The sequence below is a fragment of the Cyclopterus lumpus genome, chromosome 9 (genome assembly GCF_009769545.1).
Source record: "Cyclopterus lumpus isolate fCycLum1 chromosome 9, fCycLum1.pri, whole genome shotgun sequence".
NCBI classification, from domain to species: domain Eukaryota; kingdom Metazoa; phylum Chordata; class Actinopteri; order Perciformes; family Cyclopteridae; genus Cyclopterus; species Cyclopterus lumpus.
The window spans coordinates 342,501-367,500 of NC_046974.1; the positions used below are offsets into that span (position 1 = coordinate 342,501).

Consider the following 25,000-nt stretch of genomic DNA (forward strand, 5'->3'; position numbering starts at 1 on the left):
TAAAGAAACAATGTAACAATACTGTCTCATTTAAAGAAACAATGTAACAACACTGTCTCATTTAAAGAAACAATGTAACAACACTGTCTCATTTAAAGAAACAATGTAACAATACTGTCTCATTTAAAGAAACAATGTAACAATACTGTTATTTAAAGAAACAATGTAACAACACTGTCTCATTTAAAGAAACAATGTAACAACAATGTCTCATTTAAAGAAACAATGTAACAATACTGTTATTTAAAGAAACAATGTAACAATACTGTCTCATTTAAAGAAACAATGTAACAATACTGTCTCATTTAAAGAAACAATGTAACAACACTGTCTCATTTAAAGAAACAATGTAACAACACTGTCTCATTTAAAGAAACAATGTAACAATATTGTTATTTAAAGAAACAATGTAACAATACTGTTATTTAAAGAAACAATGTAACAACACTGTCTCATTTAAAGAAACAATGTAACAATACTGTCTCATTTAAAGAAACAATGTAACAATACTGTCTCATTTAAAGAAACAATGTAACAACACTGTCATTTAAAGAAACAATGTAACAATACTGTCTCATTTAAAGAAACAATGTAACAACACTGTCTCATTTAAAGAAACAATGTAACAATACTGTTATTTAAAGAAACAATGTAACAACACTGTCTCATTTAAAGAAACAATGTAACAATACTGTTATTTAAAGAAACAATGTAACAACACTGTCTCATTTAAAGAAACAATGTAACAACACTGTCTCATTTAAAGAAACAATGTAACAATACTGTCTCATTTAAAGAAACAATGTAACAATACTGTCTCATTTAAAGAAACAATGTAACAACACTGTCTCATTTAAAGAAACAATGTAACAATACTGTCTCATTTAAAGAAACAATGTAACAATACTGTCTCATTTAAAGAAACAATGTAACAACACTGTCTCATTTAAAGAAACAATGTAACAATACTGTTATTTAAAGAAACAATGTAACAACACTGTCTCATTTAAAGAAACAATGTAACAATACTGTTATTTAAAGAAACAATGTAACAACACTGTCTCATTTAAAGAAACAATGTAACAACACTGTCTCATTTAAAGAAACAATGTAACAACACTGTCTCATTTAAAGAAACAATGTAACAATATTGTGTCATTATTATGTCACAATCACAGAAACAACACATTTCCTTCTTTTGATCTACTTTTAAAGGGAAATCTCATCTGATGTGTTTTACATGGAACATTATAGCACATTATATTCTGTGATTTCTTTACAGTAATTATAACTGAACAGAAAACTATGAACCGACTGATATTTATTACACACACACACACACCGTCAGCTCGGAGGCCTGGACTCTCGGGACCGGGACCACCGGGACTCTGCTCAGCAGACCCGGCAGAGTACCGGGTCTCTCCTCCTCCTCTGCCCAGCCTGTGACGCTCGGCAGGCGGCTCACTGATGCTCCGATTCCCACTCCGAACAACAAGGTCGCTCCGGTCCGAAGCCACCGCCTCATGCTGCCAGTGGATCAGCTGTTGAGTGACGCGCTCTGATGACGTCGACAACGTCGACGGTAAATACTTCCGGTATACAAAAATGACATTTGCGTACTCACATAACTGCATTTCTTCTGCATTTTCTTGATAGCTCGAATTCCGTCCACGAGTACATGACCTCTCTAATGTGTTATAAAGGCCATTAGATTAAAAAAAATATTAGATACATTTAAAAAATAAAATTTACAAAACTCCAGTTGTGTAGCCATAAGAGCATAACCAGTTCAGTCAGTCCATGGAATTAAGTCAGCAAGGGATCGGCCAATCCCCGTACCAACACAGACCCAAAGGATGTACACCTCATGTTGTAAAGCTCTATGACAGACAACCGTAAGATACCTCAGTTAAGTGTAAGCAACTCAAAGTTAGTCTGAATTCTATCCAGAAAACATATTCCTAACAAAAGAAAACAAAGAGTCAACTGATGACACCGAATCATCTACAATCTGTTCGTTCATTCCACAAATGAGCCGAACTGGAGGTTTTACAGGTCTACCTGGTGCAAAGTGGAGGCGGTTGTGCACAGACTACCTGGTCCTGTGTGAGTGCACCTAGCTGTGTGTCATTTGCCCGTTTAGAGGACGGGATCTGTAGAGCTTCCTCTGCTGAGGGTGCATCCTGGAACACATCCAGCAGGGGGCCCAGGGGAAGACAACGGTGCAGCTTGTACTGAAGGATCCAAGGTATTCAGATGACCTGGGTAAAGATAAAGAGCTGTAACGTCCGTTTCCCGGACCTCAATCGAGGGTCGGCGGCTGTTTGGCGGTTGACAACGAGAGGTGCCTCATGAAGGTGAGCTGACGACCTTTTGTCTTAGAATGTCTGTGATTGGATCATCTAAATTGAGTTGTCAAAAGCAAAATAAGCCTCTGCCCCTAGTTTAGAAATAGTTTTACAAAAGTTTTCTCTGATCAAAGGGAAAGTAAAAGCACATATTTCCACTGGGTTTTAGTAGGGAAAGAGAATAAGTGTCCACTGGTAGGGATCTTTACTGATGGCCGGTTAGGGATTTTGGTTAAAGAATAAACAGTTTAAATAGGACTAAAGGACGCTCGACGGACCCCGCCATAACAAGCACCCAACAATTCAATTTCAGTTTATTTTGTATAGCCCAATATCACAAATTACAAATTTGCCTCAGAGGGCTTTACAATCTGTACACATACGACATCCCTGACCTTTGACCTCACATCGAATCAGGAAAAACTCCCCAAAAATAACCTTTGACAGGGAAAAAAGGGAAGAACCCTTCAGGAGAGCAACAGAGGAGGATCCCTCTCCCCGGATGGACAGATGAATAGATGTCATGTGACCAGATGAACAGAGTTACAGAGTTACATAAACACATTACATGAATATGACAATGTATGAATGGAACTCCAATCCATGAAACAGAAGGAGGTAGAGAGGAGGGGGGGCGGGGCATCAGCAGGGCCAATGGGAGGCCGGCTCACCAGCATCAGACACCTCCAGGTCCAATGGACCCTATGAGACGTGAAGTCACAACGACTCCGGGGAGGAAGCAGAGTTAATAAGGTGCAATGGAGAGATGTAAATTCATCCATAAGGAGAGAGAGAAGAGGAGAGAGGTGCTCAGTGTATCCTAAAACATCCCCCAGCAGCCTATAAGCCTATAGCAGCATATCAAGGGGCTGGACCAGGGCAAACCTGATTCAGCCCTAACTATAAGGACTATTAAAGAGGAAAGTCTTAAGTCTATTCTTAAATGAGGTGACTGTGTCTGCCTCCAGGACTGAAAGTGGAAGCTGGTTCCATAAAAGAGGAGCTTGATAACTGAAGGCTCTGGCTCCCATCCTACTTTTTAGGACTCTAGGAACCACAAGTAGCCCCGCATTTAGTGAGCAGCTCTCTAGTGGGGCAATATGGTACTACAAGCTCCTTAAGATATGATGGTGCATCACCAATCAAGGCTTTGTAGGTGAGGAGAAGAATTTTAAATGTGATTCTTGATTTTACAGGGAGCCAGTGCAGAGCAGCTAATACAGGAGTCATGTGATCTCTTTTCTTAGTTTTTGTGAGTACACGAGCTGCAGCATTCTGGATCAACTGGAGGGACTTAAGAGACTTATTAGAGCAGCCTGATAATAAGGAGTTGCAGTAATCTAGTCTGGAAGTAACAAACGCGTGAACCAGCTTTTCTGCATCTTTTTGAGACAAGATGTGCCTGATTTTTGAAATGTTATGTAGATGAAAAAATGCAATCCTTGAGATTAGTTTAACGTGGGAGTTAAAGGACAAGTCTGGGTCAAAGATAACTAGAGATTCTTTACAGTGGTGTTGGATGCCAGGGCAATGCCATCTACAGAAACCACATCACCAGATAATTGATCTCTGAGGTGTTCAGGGCCCAGTAAAATAACTTCAGTTTTGTCTGAGTTTAACATCAGGAAGTTGCAGGTCATCCATGTTTTTATGTCTTTAAGACATTCTTGAAGTTTAGCGAGCTGGTTGGTCTCCTCTGGTTTGATCGATAGATATAATTGAGTATCGTCTGCATAGCAATGAAAGTTTATGCAGTGTTTCCTGATAATATTGCCCAAAGGAAGCATATATAAGGTAAATAAAATTGGTCCAAGCACAGAACCTTGTGGAACTCCGTGATTAACGTTGGTGGTCATTGAGGCTTCATCGTTTACAAATACAAATTGAGATCGATCTGATAAATAGGATTTAAACCAACTTAGTGCGGTACCTGAAATGCCAATCGACTGATCCAGTCTCTGTAATAGGATGTCATGATCAATGGTGTCGAACGCAGCACTAAGGTCTAATAATACCAGTACAGAGATGAGTCCTTTATCAGTACTAAGGTCTAACAGGACCAGTACAGAGATGAGTCCTTTATCAACACTAAGGTCTAACAAGACCAGTACAGAGATGAGTCCTTTATCAACACTAAGGTCTAACAAGACCAGTACAGAGATGAGTCCTTTATCAGCACTAAGGTCTAATAATACCAGTACAGAGATGAGTCCTTTATCAACACTAAGGTCTAATAATACCAGTACAGAGATGAGTCCTTTATCAGCACTAAGGTCTAACAAGACCAGTACAGAGATGAGTCCTTTATCAGCACTAAGGTCTAACAAGACCAGTACAGAGATGAGTCCTTTATCAGCACTAAGGTCTAACAAGACCAGTACGGAGATGAGTCCTTTATCAGCACTAAGGTCTAACAAGACCAGTACAGAGATGAGTCCTTTATCAGCACTAAGGTCTAACAAGACCAGTACGGAGATGAGTCCTTTATCAGCACTAAGGTCTAACAAGACCAGTACAGAGATGAGTCCTTTATCTGATGCAATTAGGACGTCATTTGTAATTTTCACCAGTGCTGTCTCTGTGCTGTGGTGTTTTCTAAATCCTGACTGAAACTCCTCAAATAAACTATTCTGATGTAGAAAGTCACACAACTGATGTGCGACTACTTTCTCAAGGATCTTAGAGAGGAAGGGAAGGTTAGAGATTGGTCTGTAGTTAGCCAACACCTCTGGATTAAGAGTGGGCTTCTTCAGGAGAGGTTTAATTACAGCTACTTTGAAGGAATGTGGTACATGGCCTGTTAGCAAAGACACATTAACAACACACAAACACAAGGCTATAGTGGTCCGTGGCACCAGGCCCTGGGCCAGAGACACAACATTAGGGGTGCCCAGATCCAAAGGCTGACGGCGACCTGTATCCACCCAGCAAAAATGTGCCACACCACACTACAGCAGTCACCAGATGATTCAACTGGGGACTAAAGAGACACTTGGAAAAGAAGCGGAGGTCTGGGGGGGCAGAGTGGATGATTATGACATCACACCTCTGCATGACACCATCCAGCAATGGGGACCTTGGTTCAAGGTCCTGCATCCGTCCTCGCCACCAGGGGACCCAACAACATTGTACCTTTAACTACTCCCTGATCAAGAAGAACATCATGAGATCCTGTGGGAAGGCCTGGACCATGAGAGTTAGTCCCAGAGACACACATGGTTATGCCTGAAGTGGATCACCACAGCACTCCAAACTGCCCCGTCATATCAAATGGTTCTGTTAGCAGAGCAGCTACAGCTGTTGGAGGAGGATGACGAGGAGGGTTTGGTAAGATTCAACATCACTGGATCCGAAGAAGAGACCGAGTTAGACAAATCATTTCTGTACACATAACTCGCTAATGTTTGACACACACACACACACACACACACACACACACACACACACAGATGTTCTCCTGTCTTTGATTGTGTCATACTATGGTCTCAGGAGTATCCAGTAGAATGAGACACATACCTGGAGACCACGGTCCTCTAGTACCAGGGTATGTGAAGATCCTGGATATCGGTGGGTTTTAGCTTAGCTTTTCATAATTTAAGTACGAGCTCTTAGGCTCTTAGTTACACACACATGAACTGATATTAGCTCATTATTATTGTTTAGTTTACATAATAAAAAAGACAGAGGCCTCCAGCTGCTTCTCAAGTATAGATATAAGTATAGATGCCTCGTACCACAACACTCATGTTATCGGTATTCACATGAGGGAGGTAGACTGCCCGTTGGACGGCCCAGTCATGTGACAGTTCAGCACCAATCAGAAGTTAGGATGATGCCTACGAAGCTGTGATGAAATCTGTATGTAAGGACCGGATTCCGGTTCTAGAGGAGAGTTCTTGTGACTCCTTGTGGTTGTGATCTCAGCTTGTACTTTGTGATCAGAGAATAAATCTACCAGAACCAGAGAAGTTGTTGGCTGAACAATACTGAGTCTGTAGGAATAAAAAGAAAGAAAAATCATACTGAATGTAAATAAAAACATTTATTTTTATTTTATTCTCATAAAAAAATGACAGCAAGACCGAAACGGAGGAAAAACATTACCACACACTATATATATATATATATATATATATATATATATATATATATATATATATATATACACACACATAATATTAGTACTATCTTTATTATCATCATCATAATCTATTAATCCAGCCAAACACAATAGTATAAATGTATTTACACATTATTTAGTGTTAATTGTGTATTCATGTTGCTTTCACAAAGTAGACATTATTATCCAAACAGTGTTCAGACCGAGATGGTTCTCCTGTTCTTCCTCCAGCGATGTCATGTGACGCTGGGGGGGGGGGGAGACCGAAGTGTCACATCCTCTTCAATATTCATCAGTGGGCGTGACTCGGGGGGTGTGGGCGGGGTTAATAGATGGTGTAGGAGATCAGACTGAGGGTCAGCAGGTAAAGGTGTGAGGTCAGAGAGGAGGAGGGGCCTCCAGCATTGTCGAGACAACCGCTCTTCTTCAGACAAACCTTCTTCTCACAGAACGCACCTGCACACACAACATCATCAGACACTTGAGCTGTGACATCATCAGTCCCCGCCCACATCACCCGAGCTGTGTGTTTACCTGTGAAGCCGTCCGGACAAAGGCAGCGCCGCAGGTCGACGCAGGTTCCCCCGTTCTGACAAATCAAACGCTCCTCATCACACACATTCACTGAGGGGCCAGAACGATGGATTATCAATCACATTATTGATCACATAAAGACGACTGAAGCTCGGTGTACCTGTGCAGCTGAATCCTCCTCCTCGCCAGGTGTATCCGGGTAGACAGGTGTCACAGCGCCTCCCTGTGGCACCGCCTTTACACTGACAGAGACCAGAGTCAGAGCAGTGAGGAGAAGCACTGCCCTCCATGTCACAGTCACAGTCTGAGGACAGAGACGTCTTCATCATCATCATCATCATCATCATCATCATCATCATTTTCATTATCAGAACTGCATTTCCTGTTTGATAGTGCTTATAGTTAGGGCTGAATCAGGTTTGCCCTGGTCCAGCCCCTTGATATGCTGCTATAGGCTTATAGGCTGCTGGGGGATGTTTTAGGATACACTGAGCACCTCTCTCCTCTTCTCTCTCTCCTTATGGATGAATTTACATCTCTCCATTGCACCTTATTAACTCTGCTTCCTCCCCGGAGTCGTTGTGACTTCACGTCTCATAGGGTCCATTGGACCTGGAGGTGTCTGATGCTGGTGAGCCGGCCTCCCATTGGCCCTGCTGATCGCCCCCCCCCCCCCCCCCTCCTCTCTACCTCCTTCTGTTTCATGGATTGGAGTTCCATTCATACATTGTCATATTCATGTAATGTGTTTATGTAACTCTGTAACTCTGTTCATCTGGTCACATGACATCTATTCTTCTGTCCATCCGGGGAGAGGGATCCTCCTGTTGCTCTCCTGAAGGTTTCTTCCCTTTTTTCCCTGTCAAAGGTTATTTTTGGGGAGTTTTTCCTGATTCGATGTGAGGTCAAAGGTCAGGGATGTCGTATGTGTACAGATTATAAAGCCCTCTGAGCGGAGGTTGTGATTTGTGATATTGGGCTATACAAAATAAACTGAATTGAATTGAATTGAAAATGTGTATACATGTGTGTATAAATATGTATGTGTGTGTATGTATGTATATATATATATATATTTATATATGTGTGTATATACATGTGTGTATATATGTAGATATACTGTATATGTGTTTATATGTGTGTGTACATATTGCAAATTTGCCTAAGAGGGCTTTATGTGTGTATACGTATATATACATGTGTGTGTGTGTGTATATATATATATGTGTGTGTGTGTGTGTATATATATATATATACACAAACACATACATTTATATATACACACACATACATTTATATATACACACATATACACAGATATATAAATATATATATATATCTGTGTGTATATGTGTGTATATATATAAATGTATATATATGTGTGTGTATATATGTGTGTGTATATATCCATTTGTAAACCTGAGTGTGTGTGTATATATGTGTGTGTGTGTATATATGTGTGTATATATATGTGTATATATACATTTGTAAATGTGTGTATATATGTGTGTGTGTGTGTATATATGTGTGTATATATATAAATGTGTGTATATATATGTGTATATATACATTTGTAAATGTGTGTATATATGTGTGTGTGTGTGTATATATGTGTGTATATATATAAATGTGTGTATATATATGTGTATATATACATTTGTAAATGTGTGTATATATGTGTGTGTGTGTGTATATATGTGTGTATATATATAAATGTGTGTATATATATGTGTATATATACATTTGTAAATGTGTGTATATATATGTGTGTGTGTGTGTATATATGTGTGTATATATATAAATGTGTGTATATATATGTGTATATATACATTTGTAAATGTGTGTATATATATGTGTGTGTGTGTGTATATATGTGTGTGTATATATAAATGTGTGTATATATATGTGTATATATACATTTGTAAATGTGTGTATATATATGTGTGTGTGTGTGTATATATGTGTGTGTATATATAAATGTGTGTATATATATGTGTATATATACATTTGTAAATGTGTATATATATATGTGTGTGTGTGTGTATATATGTGTGTGTATATATCCATTGTAAACAGGTGTGTGTGTGTCACTGACCCACACACACGTCCTCGTCCTCCAGCCTCAGCGAGGCGTCCCTGTAGTATCCGAGCCGACAGTACTGACACTTCTGTCCTCGAGTGTTGTGTTTGCAGCTCACACACGTGACCATGTTGATGAAGTCGATGTAGCTGCAGCGGTTGGAGTGACCGTTACACTCACAGTCTGACGGACAAAGGGACAGTCAGTCTACACACACGCATCAGGACACACCTGTAATGTACCTGAGTGATGTATCGCATCATAACTTCAGTATTGTGTCATACCGTAACGTAACGTCATGACTTTCCTCTTTTTCTGTTATCTGATTTCCATTTGGGGATGAACTCAATCTGATTGCTAACAGCATATATATATATATATATATATATATATATATATATATGTATATATATATATATATATGTATATACATACATATATATATATATATACATATATATATGTATGTATATAATGTCAATGATAAATAGACCCACCTAGTTAACAAAGAAGCCCCCCTACTGTACATAACCCCACCCAACTCACACCAGAGGTGAAAGGTGACAGACAGACAAGTGACAGAATCATGAAGACTGATGAAGATGGAGACACGTCTGTGTGCTGTTTCTTGGTGTCTGTATTGTAACTGTAGTGCACCTGTTGTGTACCTGTCGTGCACCTGTAGTGTACCTGTAGTGTACCTGTAGTGCACCTGTTGTATAGCTGTATCTGTAGTGTACCTGTAGTGTACCTGTAGTGTACCTGTCGTGTACCTGTAGTGTACCTGTAGTGTACCTGTAGTGTACCTGTAGTGCACCTGTCGTATAACTGTACCTGTAGTGTACCTGTAGTGTACCTGTAGTGTACCTGTAGTGCACCTGTCGTATAACTGTACCTGTAGTGTACCTGTAGTGTACCTGTAGTGCACCTGTCGTATAACTGTACCTGTAGTGTACCTGTAGTGTACCTGTCGTGCACCTGTAGTGTACCTGTAGTGTACCTGTAGTGTACCTGTAGTGTACCTGTAGTGCACCTGTCGTATAACTGTACCTGTAGTGTACCTGTAGTGTACCTGTAGTGCACCTGTTGTATAGCTGTATCTGTAGTGTACCTGTAGTGTACCTGTAGTGTACCTGTAGTGTACCTGTCGTGCACCTGTAGTGTACCTGTAGTGTACCTGTAGTGTACCTGTAGTGTACCTGTAGTGCACCTGTCGTATAGCTGTATCTGTAGTGCACCTGTAGTGTACCTGTAGTGTACCTGTAGTGTACCTGTAGTGCACCTGTCGTATAACTGTACCTGTAGTGTACCTGTAGTGCACCTGTTGTATAGCTGTATCTGTAGTGTACCTGTAGTGTACCTGTAGTGTACCTGTAGTGTACCTGTCGTGCACCTGTAGTGTACCTGTAGTGTACCTGTAGTGTACCTGTCGTATAGCTGTATCTGTAGTGTACCTGTAGTGCACCTGTCGTATAACTGTATCTGTAGTGTACCTGTAGTGCACCTGTCGTATAACTGTACCTGTAGTGTACCTGTAGTGTACCTGTAGTGTACCTGTCGTATAGCTGTATCTGTAGTGTACCTGTAGTGTACCTGTAGTGCACCTGTTGTATAGCTGTATCTGTAGTGTACCTGTAGTGTACCTGTAGTGTACCTGTAGTGTACCTGTCGTGCACCTGTAGTGTACCTGTAGTGTACCTGTCGTATAGCTGTATCTGTAGTGTACCTGTAGTGTACCTGTAGTGTACCTGTCGTGCACCTGTAGTGTACCTGTAGTGTACCTGTCGTGCACCTGTAGTGTACCTGTAGTGTACCTGTAGTGTACCTGTAGTGCACCTGTCGTATAGCTGTATCTGTAGTGTACCTGTAGTGTACCTGTAGTGCACCTGTCGTATAGCTGTATCTGTAGTGTACCTGTAGTGTACCTGTAGTGTACCTGTAGTGTACCTGTAGTGCACCTGTATTGCACCATGTCTGTGTTCTCATCTTACGTCTTTAACCCCTTTAGTGTGATTTCACTTCATGGAAGGGAAGTGGAACATTTTGCTCGCCGAAACATGTTTTATTTTGTGTTTGTTAGTATTTCTCGTGACTCATCTAGTTGCAAACAAAGAAGAAGGCGACAGTCAAAATGCCGTGACGTTACGGTGACAGGTCCTCCCCTTACATCCGGTCTGTTAGAGGAGCAGGAGTCATATTTGTTGTTTGTGGATCAAATAAAAAATAAAATGTGTGAACACAACATTAGTTTATATGTGGTGGTTTTAGAGGGGATAGGGTCAGGGTTATAATGGGTCAGGTTCTCAGAGGTGGTCTTACCTGGGTCAGGGTCAGGGTTAGGGTTATAATGGGTCAGGTTCTCAGAGGTGGTCTTACCTGGGTCAGGGTCAGGGTTAGGGTTATAATGGGTCAGGTTCTCAGAGGTGGTCTTACCTGGGTCAGGGTCAGGGTTAGAAGGGTTAGGTTCTTAAAGGTGGTCTTACCCTGGAAGGTGACATAGGCAATTTTGGACAGCTGACTAAATTTTGGTCCTCCTGGAATCAGAATCTTCTGGGTCGCTTGGAAACAAATCAATGTGTGTAACCATGGTAACAGGCAGGTAGCAGTAGAGGTCAGTGGGGGTCATGAAAAGCGAGGAGCATCAGGTCTACCTATGGTAAGTACTACTACTACTACTACTGCTTCTTCTACTACTAATACTCCCATCCCACTACCACAAACAACTCTGTCTGGTCCCAATAACAGCAGAATGACCCCCGTCCCATCCAGTTCCAGTATTTAATCATATTAAAACTGCACATAAAAACTGACCCAATGTTATTATGATTCACTTCCCGGTCACATAATGAGTAGTTAATTGAATCCCATCCTGTGGGAATCCCACAGGAATCCCAAAGAAAGGTCAGCCCTTACTAGCCTCTATTAGCCTTTCTGGCATCTCCTAGCCTCCACTCGCCTCTACTAGCTTCTTCTAGCCAGTAGGTGGCAGTTCTACTACTGTTTATACATGTACCTTTTTTCTCGTAGCCTTTGTCATCTTTCTCCTTGTTTCCTTCTTTTGTTTCCTCTTTGGCCTCAGTGACTGTTTGGTTCAATAGAGAAGGAAACATTTCAAATGTGCAAGAAAATATATCAGAGTTCATTTGAGTAAAGTTTGATTGATCAACACGTGAATATGCTGCCCAATAAACCTTCAAAATGCAGTTGCTCTAATAGAAACACACAAAAAATACATCTTCCTTAGCATTGTGTCTCTTTGTCTATTGTGACTCTATCTTAACAATTATTGTTGCCAGTTCTCCACGTGCAACATCCTCCAGAACACATCACCAGCAGCTAAGTTTAATCAGGAAAGTGTGATGAAAACAAATTAGCACTGACTTGATACCTGCTTGATGTGAACATGTTCTTGTAATTCTTTTGTCAAGCTGCTTTTTCAAAAATGAAACTCCAAGTAAATTAGAAAGATTCTCTGAATGAGCAGCCAGTGTTCTTATATATATATATACACTTTATTCTGATCTGACCAATCAGTGCTCCGTACCTTTCTCCTCTTTTTGTTCTCCGATCTTCTCTTGTTCAGAGGCTTTCTTTTCATCCAACTCTGAACCTTCTACTGGTCCACCGGCAGCTGAATCTTCTCCAGAAGACTTTCCTTTCACCTGAGCTGCAGAATAATCTACTTCTTGATCATCTACTGCTGTAAGAGAGTCAAGTATAGAATCTAGACCAGCACCTGTAGTATCTGGTGCAGGGGAATCTGGTCCAGTTGATTCTATTCCACCATTTCCTGCATCCTCAGTATCTAGCCCTGTTGAAACAGAATCCAGTCCAGAATCGACGGAATTTGTTCCAGGAACATCAACAGATCGACGGGAATCATCGGAAATTTCCCCAGGATCACCAATAGACACTGGTCCAGAATCTGGTTCAGGGTCAGCTAAATTTGGATCATCCGGAAAAGGGAAGCTGAAGTCAACGGGGGCCAAATCACCAGCAGGGTCAGACAGATTTAAGGTGGTGGTGCTTGTGTCTAGTACAGCATCACCTCCTCCTTCAGAAGAACGCAACACGAATTCTAGAGCATTAGGAGGAGGTACATCTGGAGGACGTTCATCAGGGGGAGGTACATCTGGAGGAGGTACATCTGGAGGACGTTCATCAGGGGGAGGTACATCTGGAGGAGGTACATCTGGAGGACGTTCATCAGGCTGAAGTACATCTAGAGGAGTTACATCTGGAGGACGTTCATCAGGGGCAGGTACATCAAGGGAAGGTACATCAGGGGAAGGTACATCAGGAGGAGGTACATCTGGAGGAGCTACATCTGGAGGACGTTCATCAGGCTGAGGTACATCTGGAGGAGTTACATCTGGAGGACGTTCATCAGGGGGAGGCACATCCGGGGAAGGTACATCAGGAGGAGATTCATCTGGAGGACGTTCATCAAGGGGAGGTACATCTGGAGGGGGTACATCTGAAAGACGTTCATCTGAGGAAGTTACATCTGGAGGACGTTCATCAGAAGGACGTTCATCAGCGGCAGGTACATCTGAAGGACGTTCATCAGAGCGAGGTAAATCTGGGGGAGGTACATCAGGGGGAGGTACATCAGGGGAAGGTACATCTGGAGGACGTTCATCAGGGGGAGGTGCATCAGAAGGAGGTATATCTGCTGGGCCTACATCAGGGATAGGTACATCAGGGGGAGGGTCATCAGGGGAAGCTACATTTGAGGGAGGTACACCGGTGGAAGGTACACCAGGAGAAGATACATCTATCCAAATGTCTGGAGTTTTAGAGAAGGGCACATCCAGAGGAACATCTGAAGGAGGTACATTACGAGAAGGTACAGCTGCAGGAGGCAGATCTGGAACATGTTCTTTCGGAAGAGGTACATCTAGAGGAGATATATTAAATGGAGCTTCGTTGGGTGGAGGGACATTGGGAGGTGGTACCTCCAGTGGTACATCAATAGGAGGTAAATCAAGAGGTGGCACATCGAGAGGTACATCAGGAGGACGTATATTAATCAGAGTGTCTGGAGGAACATCAGGAGAAGTTGTGTCAGCTCCTGTTGTGGGTGGAGCATCTCCAGTCTGATTGGTTGGGTCTGACCCAATGGATGCAGTATATCCAGAGATGGTTGTTGTTGTTGGTGTTCCAGTTGTTGATGTAGACTCATCAGCAGGTAAGGTAGTACTGGTGATCAAGTTTGTAGTACCAGTCCCAGAGAGGGGGAAGTCTTCATTGTCTGGTGAGGAGGTGGAGTCAGAGGGCGGAGTCACTGGGTCAGAAATAGACACCTCAGAGTCAGTACTACGGCCTGGGATAGTGGGGCTGTTAGTTCTGGTGGAACGGGAGGTGCTAATAGTGGTATTGGGAGTGGTGGTGTCTGGTACTGTGGGAGCTGGTTTGTACAGAGTGTCTCCAGTCTCCTGAGCTGGCCTGCTGGATGAAGCTGTGTCCGCTGTAGGTTCTGTTGTACTGCTATAGTATGGAAACGCATCAGAGTCTGTAGTACCCACAGTACTACTGCCAGTGGTAACTGTTGGGATAGTAGAATCTACACTAGCTTTAAGAAAGTCACCAGTATCACTTGTACTAATAAAATAAGTTTTGGAGCTTGTATCAGTAATAATACTATTGATAATAAGATCATCGTCAGTGTTGAATACATTGGTAGTATCACTAGTAGTACTTGTTTCTTCAGTAGTAATACTCCATATTTCAGTGGTAGTAAAAGTACTTGGTGTATTTGTGACAGTAAGAGGACTCACTTTACTTGTAGACACTGGAGCAAAAGTCAACGTTTGTATAGAAATAATTTTAGATCCGTCTGTCATTGTGAGGTCAGTATTAGAGGTAGTAGTATCAATAGTGTTAGAAGTAGTAGTTCTGTCAGAAGGGGTGGTATATTCAGTTATAGTAGTAGTACTAGTAGTACTATCAGTAGGGGAGGTATATTCAGTTATAGTAGTACTAGTAGTAGTACTATCAGTAGGGGAGGTATATTCAGTTATAGTAGTAGTACTAGTAGTACTATCAGTAGGGGAGGTATATTCAGTTATAGTAGTAGTAGTAGTAGTAGTATCAATAGGGGTGGTATAGTCAGTTATAGTAGTAGTAGTAGCACTGTCAATAGGGGTAGTATATTCGGTTATACTAGTAGTAGTGTCAATAGGGGTAATACCATCACGTACAGTAGCGTCAGTGGTAGTAGTGTCAGGAGTTCTAATACTGTCAGTAGTAGTGGTAGTAGTGGTAGTAGTAGTTTCAGTCACTCCATCTGATGTGGCAGAAGGTCTATCAGATGAGTTAGAGTCACCAGCCGCTGTCAGAGAAGAAGAGTCTCTTTAGTGAATCTCAGCTTTCTACGGACTGAACTCTTTGTAGAACATGAAACATTGCAAGTGTTTCAGTTCACTAGAAAATGTAAAGAAACCCCACCCAGACCATCAGCCCAGCAGTAGACTTCAAAGTAAGCATGTGTCATGAGACTGTTGACTTCCTGTCGATGCTGAAGGTCAGCCAGTCGTGTCGGGTTGTCAAACAGGTGAAGCATCACTTCGTCATTGCAACCAGCAACACTAAATGATGTTGCTGGTTGCAATGACGGTGTTTCAGTTTATCAAGCGACCCTGTTAATGCGTCTGTGATTGTCGAACACAGGAAGAGAACCCCATGAATGCCTCATCATCTGGTCTTTGGAGGCTGGCTGGAGGGGTAGACGTGTGTGTGTGTGTGTGTGTGTGTGTGTGTGTGTGTGTGTGTGTGACTCCTCTCTGTCATGGCAGGAAGCTCAGTGTGGAGTTTGAAGGTGTGTGATTGGTTCTACAGAAAGCTGCACACCACAGACCAAACATGCAGTTGTGCACACAGCCACTGCACTTAATAATGAGTATGTAAACACAAACAAACAAACAAGCGCCCTAACCCCAACCCCACCCAGCCTTAAACACTCACTTTATTTTGGAGTCTACTGGGGCTTCACCACTTCATCAGTTCAGAACCACTGAAACCCAACCAGCCAATGTGTGTGTGTGTGTGTGTGTGTGTGTGTGTGTGAAGTGATTTACAGGATAAAATTAAACACACAGATTAAACACACACACAAACCATCTGTTCGTGTGTTAACTCGCTGTTAACGACAGATTAAATATTCAGATGTTTTTCCCAGAATGCACCATTTAACTGACCCTCTCATGTGACCAACCATGCGAGACAAAACCTGATGTAGATTAAAACTCACCTGGTAAAAAGCTGAAATAATATTTAATAATAAAATCATATATTTTTCATATCAAAGCTCTTTGTCCTATTTTATTTTAATGTTTTGTTGAATTTAAGTATTTTAAAAATAATGTAGTTTGTTAATACTTGTATTGTTTTTAATCCTGTGCGGTAAAGCCAAAAAGACATTTGCATGACGGAAAAAAGTAAAGTATTAATAGTTCTTACTTTAGACCATCATGACTTGAGTAGTTGTGGCTTTACTGTTATGGTTGGAAACCAATAGAGTAATGTTGATGATGCAACACTGACCACATAGAAGGGGGTGGGGAGGAAATGGAACGTGACAAACAGGTGACCAGGTGAAAAGGTGAACAGGTGACCAGGTGAAAAGGTTAACAGGTGACCAGGTGAAAAGGTGACCAGGTGACCAGGCGACCAGATGACCAGATGACCAGATGACCAGATGACCAGGTGACCAGGTGAAAAGGTGAACAGGTGACCATGTGAAAAGGTGAACAGGTGACCAGGTGAAAAGGTGAACAGGTGAACAGGTGACCAGGTGACCAGGTGACCAGGTGAAAAGGTGAAAAGGTGAACAGGTGACCAGGTGACCAGGTGACCAGGTGAAAAGGTGAACAGGTGACCAGGTGAAAAGGTGAACAGGTGAACAGGTGACCAGGTGACCAGGTGACCAGGTGACCAGGCGACCAGGTGACCAGATGAAAAGGTGACCAGGTGACCAGATGACCAGATGAAAAGGTGACCAGGCGACCAGGTGACCAGATGAAAAGGTGACCAGGTGACCAGATGACCAGATGACCAGGTGACCAGGTGACCAGATGAAAAGGTGACCAGGCGACCAGATGACCAGATGACCAGATGACCAGGTGACCAGGTGACCAGATGACCAGGTGACCAGGTGACCAGGTGACCAGATGACCAGATGACCAGGTGACCAGGTGACCAGGTGACCAGATGAAAAGGTGACCAGGTGACCAGGTGAACAGGTGACCAGATGACCAGATGACCAGGTGACCAGGCGACGAGGTGACCAGGTGAAAAGGTGACCAGGTGGCCAGGTGAACAGGTTACCCGGTGAACAGGTGAATAGGTTACCAGGTGAACAGGTGACCAGGTGAATAGGTGAATAGGTGAACAGGTTACCAGGTGAACAGGTGAACAGGTGACCAGGTGAACAGGTGAACAGGTTACCAGGTGACCAGGTGAACAGGTGAACAGGTTACCAGGTGAACAGGTGAACAGGTTACCAGGTGACCAGGTGAACAGGTTACCAGGTGACCAGGTGAACAGGTTACCAGGTGACCAGGTGACCAGGTGAACAGGTGAACAGGTTACCAGGTGAACAGGTTACCAGGTGAACAGGTGAACAGTACTTACTGGCTGCTGTTTCTGCTGCCTCACCTGAAAAAGACACAACATGTTACTATGTGATTCTGACATCCATTGACTGATCTGTGTGTGCTTTCTGACAGGTACAAGTGTGTGTGTGTGTGTGTGTGTGTGCTGGTACGTACAGGTGTTGGCAGTGCCTTTGGGTAAGGGTAGATATGATCCTGGTCTCCAGCTGCGGGATTTGAACAGTTGGCTGCAGAGCTGACAGTTCTGTCCACTCGTGTTGTGGTCACACTCACACTGCAGCGTCGCATCGCGTAACACACACTGAGACGCGTGCAGGTTACACTTACACCTGCAGGAAGCACAAATACACACCAGCGCAGCTTTCCTTTATCAGGTGTTTTAAGATGGTCTCACAGCGGCTTCCTGTGAACATGTGTTGCGTGTTGTTGGGCGGTGTGGATACCTGGCAGGTACATCAATGTTAGAAATAGCGTAGAAGTATTTCAGCAGGTTATCCCTCTGGACGTAGGTCCCTCCCAGTGCCGGGCGGAGGAGTCTTAGTCGGAGGTTGGTGAAGGTGAAGAAGTCCCTCAGACCCTTCATCGTCTCCATGCGGGTGTACAGGGCGTCCATGTTGATCAACTTTGGACCTGCAAACACCGCGAACCGAGCGCGCACCTCGAAAACCATGATCTTCTCTTCCTATTGGTGGAAAGCTGGCAATCAGTTGAGAGGTTTTTCTGCCATTGGTCAAGTGCTTTGCTATTTATCAAACACTGCTTTTAACTTATTGATACATTTATATTCTAAGTTATTCAGATCATTTAAATAACAGTAAATATAAACTCAGCTTTATATGGATGAAATTACACCTGTGAAAATATCTCCCTGTGTATCATTAGTGTCAACTTGTTCCCAGTATGACCAGTGTCAGGACCAGTTACCCACCTTGGCTCCGACCCAGCGGGAGTACTCCTCGGTACAGATAACCCGGGTTAAGTTACTCGGTGCTAAGTCAGAGACCCGTTTAGGAGACATACCGAACGCCTCCAGACAGTCATCAGCGTAGTACTGATACGGCTGCCATGTTACACCTGAAACACAAACACTGATTACCAGTTAATACCACAACACTGACCTTTACTATCTGTCATCACTACGCAGTTACCAACACGCTCGTGGTTTAGGTCTTACTGAACATCCTGGTCTTGATGGACACCGGTCCCGGTACTTCTCTCTAAAGCCCTGTCGGATCCTGACCTTGATGTTGGATTATAGAAATAAACTTTGGCAGGACTGCCAGGCAGTACCACAACACTAAGAGTTATGTACCCATGAGCACTGCTGTGAACACCTGATGAGTCTCCTGAAGTGGTGCTGTTCTCTGTAGCTTTTATTTTGAAGGGCAGCTCGAGCTAACAGGAAGAGGTGCCATCAAATGACCTTTCAACATGTTGGATGGATTATTTCCTCTGAATGTGACTAAACTGTACACATGATATTAAAAATAGTTTTTATTGATCTAGATCAGATACCAGATCCAGATCATTAGTACCAGCTTGTGGTACATTTTCAATATTCATTTTTTTGTGTATGTATGTAAATTACGATTACGATTGTAATTATAATAAATTGACCGACCCTCCACCCTCAGACCCTCACGGACCAATCACCTTTGTCCATAGATTTCTCCAGCACCATGCTGGTTGGTCGCCCATACTCGAAGGTGACGACGATGTCATCGACCACCTCCAGGCTCTTGTTCCAGGACAGAGTGATGTTGGCCAATAGGGGCTCAGGATACCTTGACCATGTGACCGTCTGCCAGTAGGTGATAAGCCCCCCCCTCTCCCTGTCTCCCATCAGCTGAGGAGGGTGAGACAGGTCGGGGCTGGACGCATCACACTCATCACTGCACAGGTACGGGTTCTCCTGCAGAACAGCGAACACACAGAGAATCCAAAGTTCATATTAAGTCACTGTGTTTTTTTCATCTTTTGAAAGATGCTGATGTGGTGTCCAAATCGATATGAATGCTTAGAATTCTATATAGAAATACATTACACAGTTTGTCTATCAGAGCTGATTGATATTATTACAGTTACTATTACCTGAGAAGCTGCTACAATACTCTATTACTACAATACTCTATTACTACAATACTCTATCACTACAATACTCTATCACTACAATACTCTATTACTACAATACTCTATTACTACAATACTCTATTACTACAATACTCTATCACTACAATACTCTATCACTACAATACTCTATCACTACTCTATTACTACAATACTCTATTACTACAATACTCTATCACTACAATACTCTATTACTACAATACTCTATTACTACAATACTCTATCACTACTCTATTACTACAATACTCTATTACTACAATACTCTATCACTACAATACTCTATTACTACAATACTCTATCACTACAATACTCCATCACTACAATACTCTATTACTACAATACTCTATCACTACAATACTCTATCACTACAATACGCTATTACTACAATACTCTATTACTACAATACTCTATTACTACAATACTCTATCACTACAATACTCTATTACTACAATACTCTATCACTACAATACTCCATCACTACAATACTCTATTACTACAATACTCTATCACTACAATACTCTATTACTACAATACTCTATCACTACTCTATCACTACAATACTCTATCACTACAATACTCTATTACTACAATACTCTATCACTACAATACTCTATCACTACAATACTCTATCACTACTCTATTACTACAATACTCTATTACTACAATACTCTATCACTACTCTATCACTACAATACTCTATCACTACAATACTCTATCATTACAATACTCTATCACTACAATACTCTATCACTACAATACTCTATCACTACAATACTCTATTACTACAATACTCTATCACTACTCTATCACTACAATACTCTATCACTACAATACTCTATTACTACAATACTCTATCACTACAATACTCTATCACTACAATACTCTATCACTACAATACTCTATTACTACAATACTCTATCACTACTCTATCACTACAATACTCTATCACTACAATACTCTATTACTACAATACTCTATCACTACAATACTCTATCACTACAATACTCTATCACTACAATACTCTATCACTACAATACTCTATCACTACAATACTCTATTACTACAATACTCTATCACTACAATACTCTATCACTACAATACTCTATCATTACAATACTCTATTACTACAATACTCTATTACTACAATACTCTATTACTACAATACTCTATCACTACAATACTCTATCACTACAATACTCTATCACTACAATACTCTATCACTACAATACTCTATTACTACAATACTCTATCACTACTCTATCACTACAATACTCTATCATTACAATACTCTATCACTACAATACTCTATCACTACAATACTCTATTACTACAATACTCTATCACTACAATACTCTATCACTACAATACTCTATTACTACAATACTCTATCACTACAATACTCTATCACTACAATACTCTATTACTACAATACTCTATCACTACTCTATCACTACAATACTCTATCACTACAATACTCTATTACTACAATACTCTATCACTACAATACTCTATCACTACAATACTCTATCACTACAATACTCTATTACTACAATACTCTATCACTACAATACTCTATCACTACAATACTCTATTACTACAATACTCTATTACTACAATACTCTATCACTACAATACTCTATCACTACTCTATCACTACAATACTCTATCACTACAATACTCTATCACTACTCTATCACTACAATACTCTATTACTACAATACTCTATTACTACTCTATTACTACAATACTCTATTACTACAATACTCTATCACTACAATACTCTATCACTACAATACTCTATTACTACAATACTCTATTACTACAATACTCTATCACTACAATACTCTATCACTACTCTATCACTACAATACTCTATCACTACAATACTCTATTACTACAATACTCTATCACTACAATACTCTATCACTACAATACTCTATTACTACAATACTCTATTACTACAATACTCTATCACTACTCTATCACTACAATACTCTATCACTACAATACTCTATCATTACAATACTCTATCACTACAATACTCTATCACTACAATACTCTATTACTACAATACTCTATCACTACAATACTCTATCACTACAATACTCTATCACTACAATACTCTATTACTACAATACTCTATTACTACAATACTCTATCACTACAATACTCTATCACTACAATACTCTATCACTACAATACTCTATCACTACAATACTCTATCACTACAATACTCTATCACTACAATACTCTATTACTACAATACTCTATCACTACAATACTCTATCACTACAATACTCTATCACTACAATACTCTATTACTACAATACTCTATTACTACAATACTCTATCACTACAATACTCTATCACTACAATACTCTATCACTACTCTATCACTACAATACTCTATCACTACTCTATCACTACAATACTCTATTACTACAATACTCTATCACTACAATACTCTATCACTACTCTATCACTACAATACTCTATCACTACAATACTCTATTACTACAATACTCTATCACTACAATACTCTATCACTACAATACTCTATTACTACAATACTCTATCACTACTCTATCACTACAATACTCTATCACTACAATACTCTATTACTACAATACTCTATCACTACAATACTCTATCACTACAATACTCTATTACTACAATACTCTATCACTACAATACTCTATCACTACAATACTCTATTACTACAATACTCTATCAATACTCTATTACTACAATACTCTATTACTACAATACTCTATCACTACTCTATTACTACAATACACTATCACTACAATACTCTATTGCAACGATACACTATCGCTACAATAAGCATAACGATTGCTGCTCCCAAAGTCAGCTTTTCCAGCTCGGCTTTAATACGCATTCCCTCCAATTCAAGCTCCTGTTTCTTCTGTAAAGCTTGAGCTCGTTCCACCAAGCAGCTAACTTTGGTTCCTCTGCCTCCTTCTCCCAAACAACCACCTCTGGCACTGAGGATGTGTTGGGCAGCAGATCAGGAAGGCTCCGGGCCAGGTGGCGTGTCCCCCTCCTGCCTGATCTGTTAATCTGAGTGTTAGTGGTTCAACCTGTGACTTAAGCTGCCAACTGTCACACTGCATATAAACACTAAAGTAAAGATTAAAGTTACATCTTGTTAAGCTGGTTTACTGTCTTGTACCTCATAGTACTGTGTTGTACCTCATAGTACTGTGTTGTACCTCTGTACCTCATAGTACTGTGTCGTACCTCATAGTACTGTGTCGTACCTCATAGTACTGTGTTGTACCTCATAGTACTGTGCTGTACCTCATAGTACTGTGTTGTACCTCATAGTACTGTGTCGTACCTCATAGTACTGTGTTGTACCTCTGTACCTCATAGTACTGTGTCGTACCTCATAGTACTGTGTCGTACCTCATAGTACTGTGTTGTACCTCATAGTACTGTGCTGTACCTCATAGTACTGTGTTGTACCTCATAGTACTGTGTTGTACCTCATAGTACTGTGTCGTACCTCATAGTACTGTGTTGTACCTCATAGTACTCTGTTGTACCTCATAGTACTGTGTTGTACCTCATAGTACTGTGTCGTACCTCATAGTACTGTGTTGTACCTCTGTACCTCATAGTACTGTGTCGTACCTCATAGTACTGTGTTGTACCTCATAGTACTGTGTCGTACCTCATAGTACTGTGTCGTACCTCATAGTACTGTGCTGTACCTCATAGTACTGTGTTGTACCTCATAGTACTGTGTTGTACCTCATAGTACTGTGTCGTACCTCATAGTACTCTGTTGTACCTCATAGTACTGTGCTGTACCTCATAGTACTGTGTTGTACCTCATAGTACTGTGTTGTACCTCATAGTACTGTGTTGTACCTCATAGTACTGTGCTGTACCTCATAGTACTGTGTTGTACCTCATAGTACTGTGTTGTACCTCATAGTACTGTGTTGTACCTCATAGTACTGTGTTGTACCTCATAGTACTGTGTCGTACCTCATAGTACTGTGTTGTACCTCATAGTACTGTGCTGTACCTCATAGTACTGTGTTGTACCTCATAGTACTGTGTCGTACCTCATAGTACTGTGTTGTACCTCATAGTACTGTGCTGTACCTCATAGTACTGTGTCGTACCTCATAGTACTGTGTTGTACCTCATAGTACTGTGCTGTACCTCATAGTACTGTGTTGTACCTCATAGTACTGTGTTGTACCTCATAGTACTGTGTTGTACCTCATAGTACTCTGTTGTACCTCATAGTACTGTGTTGTACCTCATAGTACTGTGTTGTACCTCATAGTACTGTGTTGTACCTCATAGTACTGTGTCGTACCTCATAGTACTCTGTTGTACCTCATAGTACTGTCTTGTACCTCATAGTACTGTGTTGTACCTCATAGTACTGTCTTGTACCTCATAGTACTCTGTTGTACCTCATAGTACTGTGTTGTACCTCATAGTACTCTGTTGTACCTCATAGTACTGTGTTGTACCTCATAGTACTCTGTTGTACCTCATAGTACTGTGTTGTCAGTATTACCGTTTCTTAGACATATTTTATATATTATAGCTGTGTTGACTATATTGTCATCATTATATGTTCTTACAGCAGAAAGGAGGCGTTAGAGTCATTAACACTGTGTTTATATGTTTTTGTTGAATGTTTCATGTATTTTGTCCGTTAAATTAAATTTCATTTTTATGGTTCATTTTTGTTTTGTGGGAATTCTAACTGATCAATTATTATTGTTATAATAATATTATTATTATAATTTTTGCTTCATTACATCTTTTACATTTATCAATAATTCAGACATGACGATCGTCCCATAGGAACAATTAGACAGTTTCCAACCTGTGGGTCTGGACCCCTGAGGAGGTCACAAGAGGAATCTGAGGGTTCATGAAATGATTGGCAGGAGACATTAATCTCTGGATGTGAAATATTGATTACCATATTGGCCTGAAGACAAGTCAATATAATGTTCTGAGTCTTACATTTGAAACAGGTAGTATTGTATTTGTGAGAGGCTCCAGCAGAGAGAGGTGCATTATGGGTAGAATGTAGCCATAGTGTTGCTAGGCTAAGAGTTTCTTCAAGTTATAAATGTTAGTGTGTTGGAGTTGGTCCGGTTTAACCTGCAGAAGAATA

The 25,000-nt window shown here is 40.9% G+C and overlaps 2 protein-coding genes across 4 annotated transcripts in view; both read right to left on the reverse strand.

Annotated features, from left to right (window-relative positions):
• Positions 1-6,103, reverse strand: part of endog (endonuclease G) — an 11,551-nt gene extending 5,448 nt beyond the window's left edge. The window contains exons 1-3 of one of the 3 annotated variants that reach the window (XM_034542430.1): positions 5,865-6,103; positions 5,481-5,645; positions 1,343-2,261 (exon numbers count right to left, since the gene is read on the reverse strand). In XM_034542430.1, the coding sequence (XP_034398321.1) occupies positions 1,343-1,525 (183 nt within the window). In that variant the 5' untranslated portion in view covers positions 1,526-2,261; positions 5,481-5,645; positions 5,865-6,103. Of the gene's footprint in view, positions 1-1,342; positions 2,737-5,480; positions 5,646-5,864 lie in introns of those variants that run through there. The other 2 variants (XM_034542431.1, XM_034542432.1) reach the window with 2 other exon arrangements.
• Positions 6,104-6,793: 690 nt separating this feature from the next.
• The window catches only part of LOC117735807 (netrin-G2-like), a 19,944-nt gene continuing 1,737 nt past the window's right edge, over positions 6,794-25,000 (reverse strand). The window contains exons 2-15 of the mRNA XM_034540680.1: positions 19,351-19,609; positions 18,626-18,771; positions 18,141-18,379; positions 17,854-18,026; positions 17,691-17,740; positions 13,588-13,763; positions 13,438-13,454; positions 12,627-12,782; positions 11,566-11,616; positions 11,402-11,458; positions 9,098-9,265; positions 7,163-7,306; positions 7,003-7,092; positions 6,794-6,924 (exon numbers count right to left, since the gene is read on the reverse strand). Coding sequence (XP_034396571.1) covers positions 6,794-6,924; positions 7,003-7,092; positions 7,163-7,306; positions 9,098-9,265; positions 11,402-11,458; positions 11,566-11,616; positions 12,627-12,782; positions 13,438-13,454; positions 13,588-13,763; positions 17,691-17,740; positions 17,854-18,026; positions 18,141-18,379; positions 18,626-18,771; positions 19,351-19,609 — 1,857 coding nt within the window. The remainder of the gene's footprint in view (positions 6,925-7,002; positions 7,093-7,162; positions 7,307-9,097; positions 9,266-11,401; positions 11,459-11,565; positions 11,617-12,626; positions 12,783-13,437; positions 13,455-13,587; positions 13,764-17,690; positions 17,741-17,853; positions 18,027-18,140; positions 18,380-18,625; positions 18,772-19,350; positions 19,610-25,000) is intronic.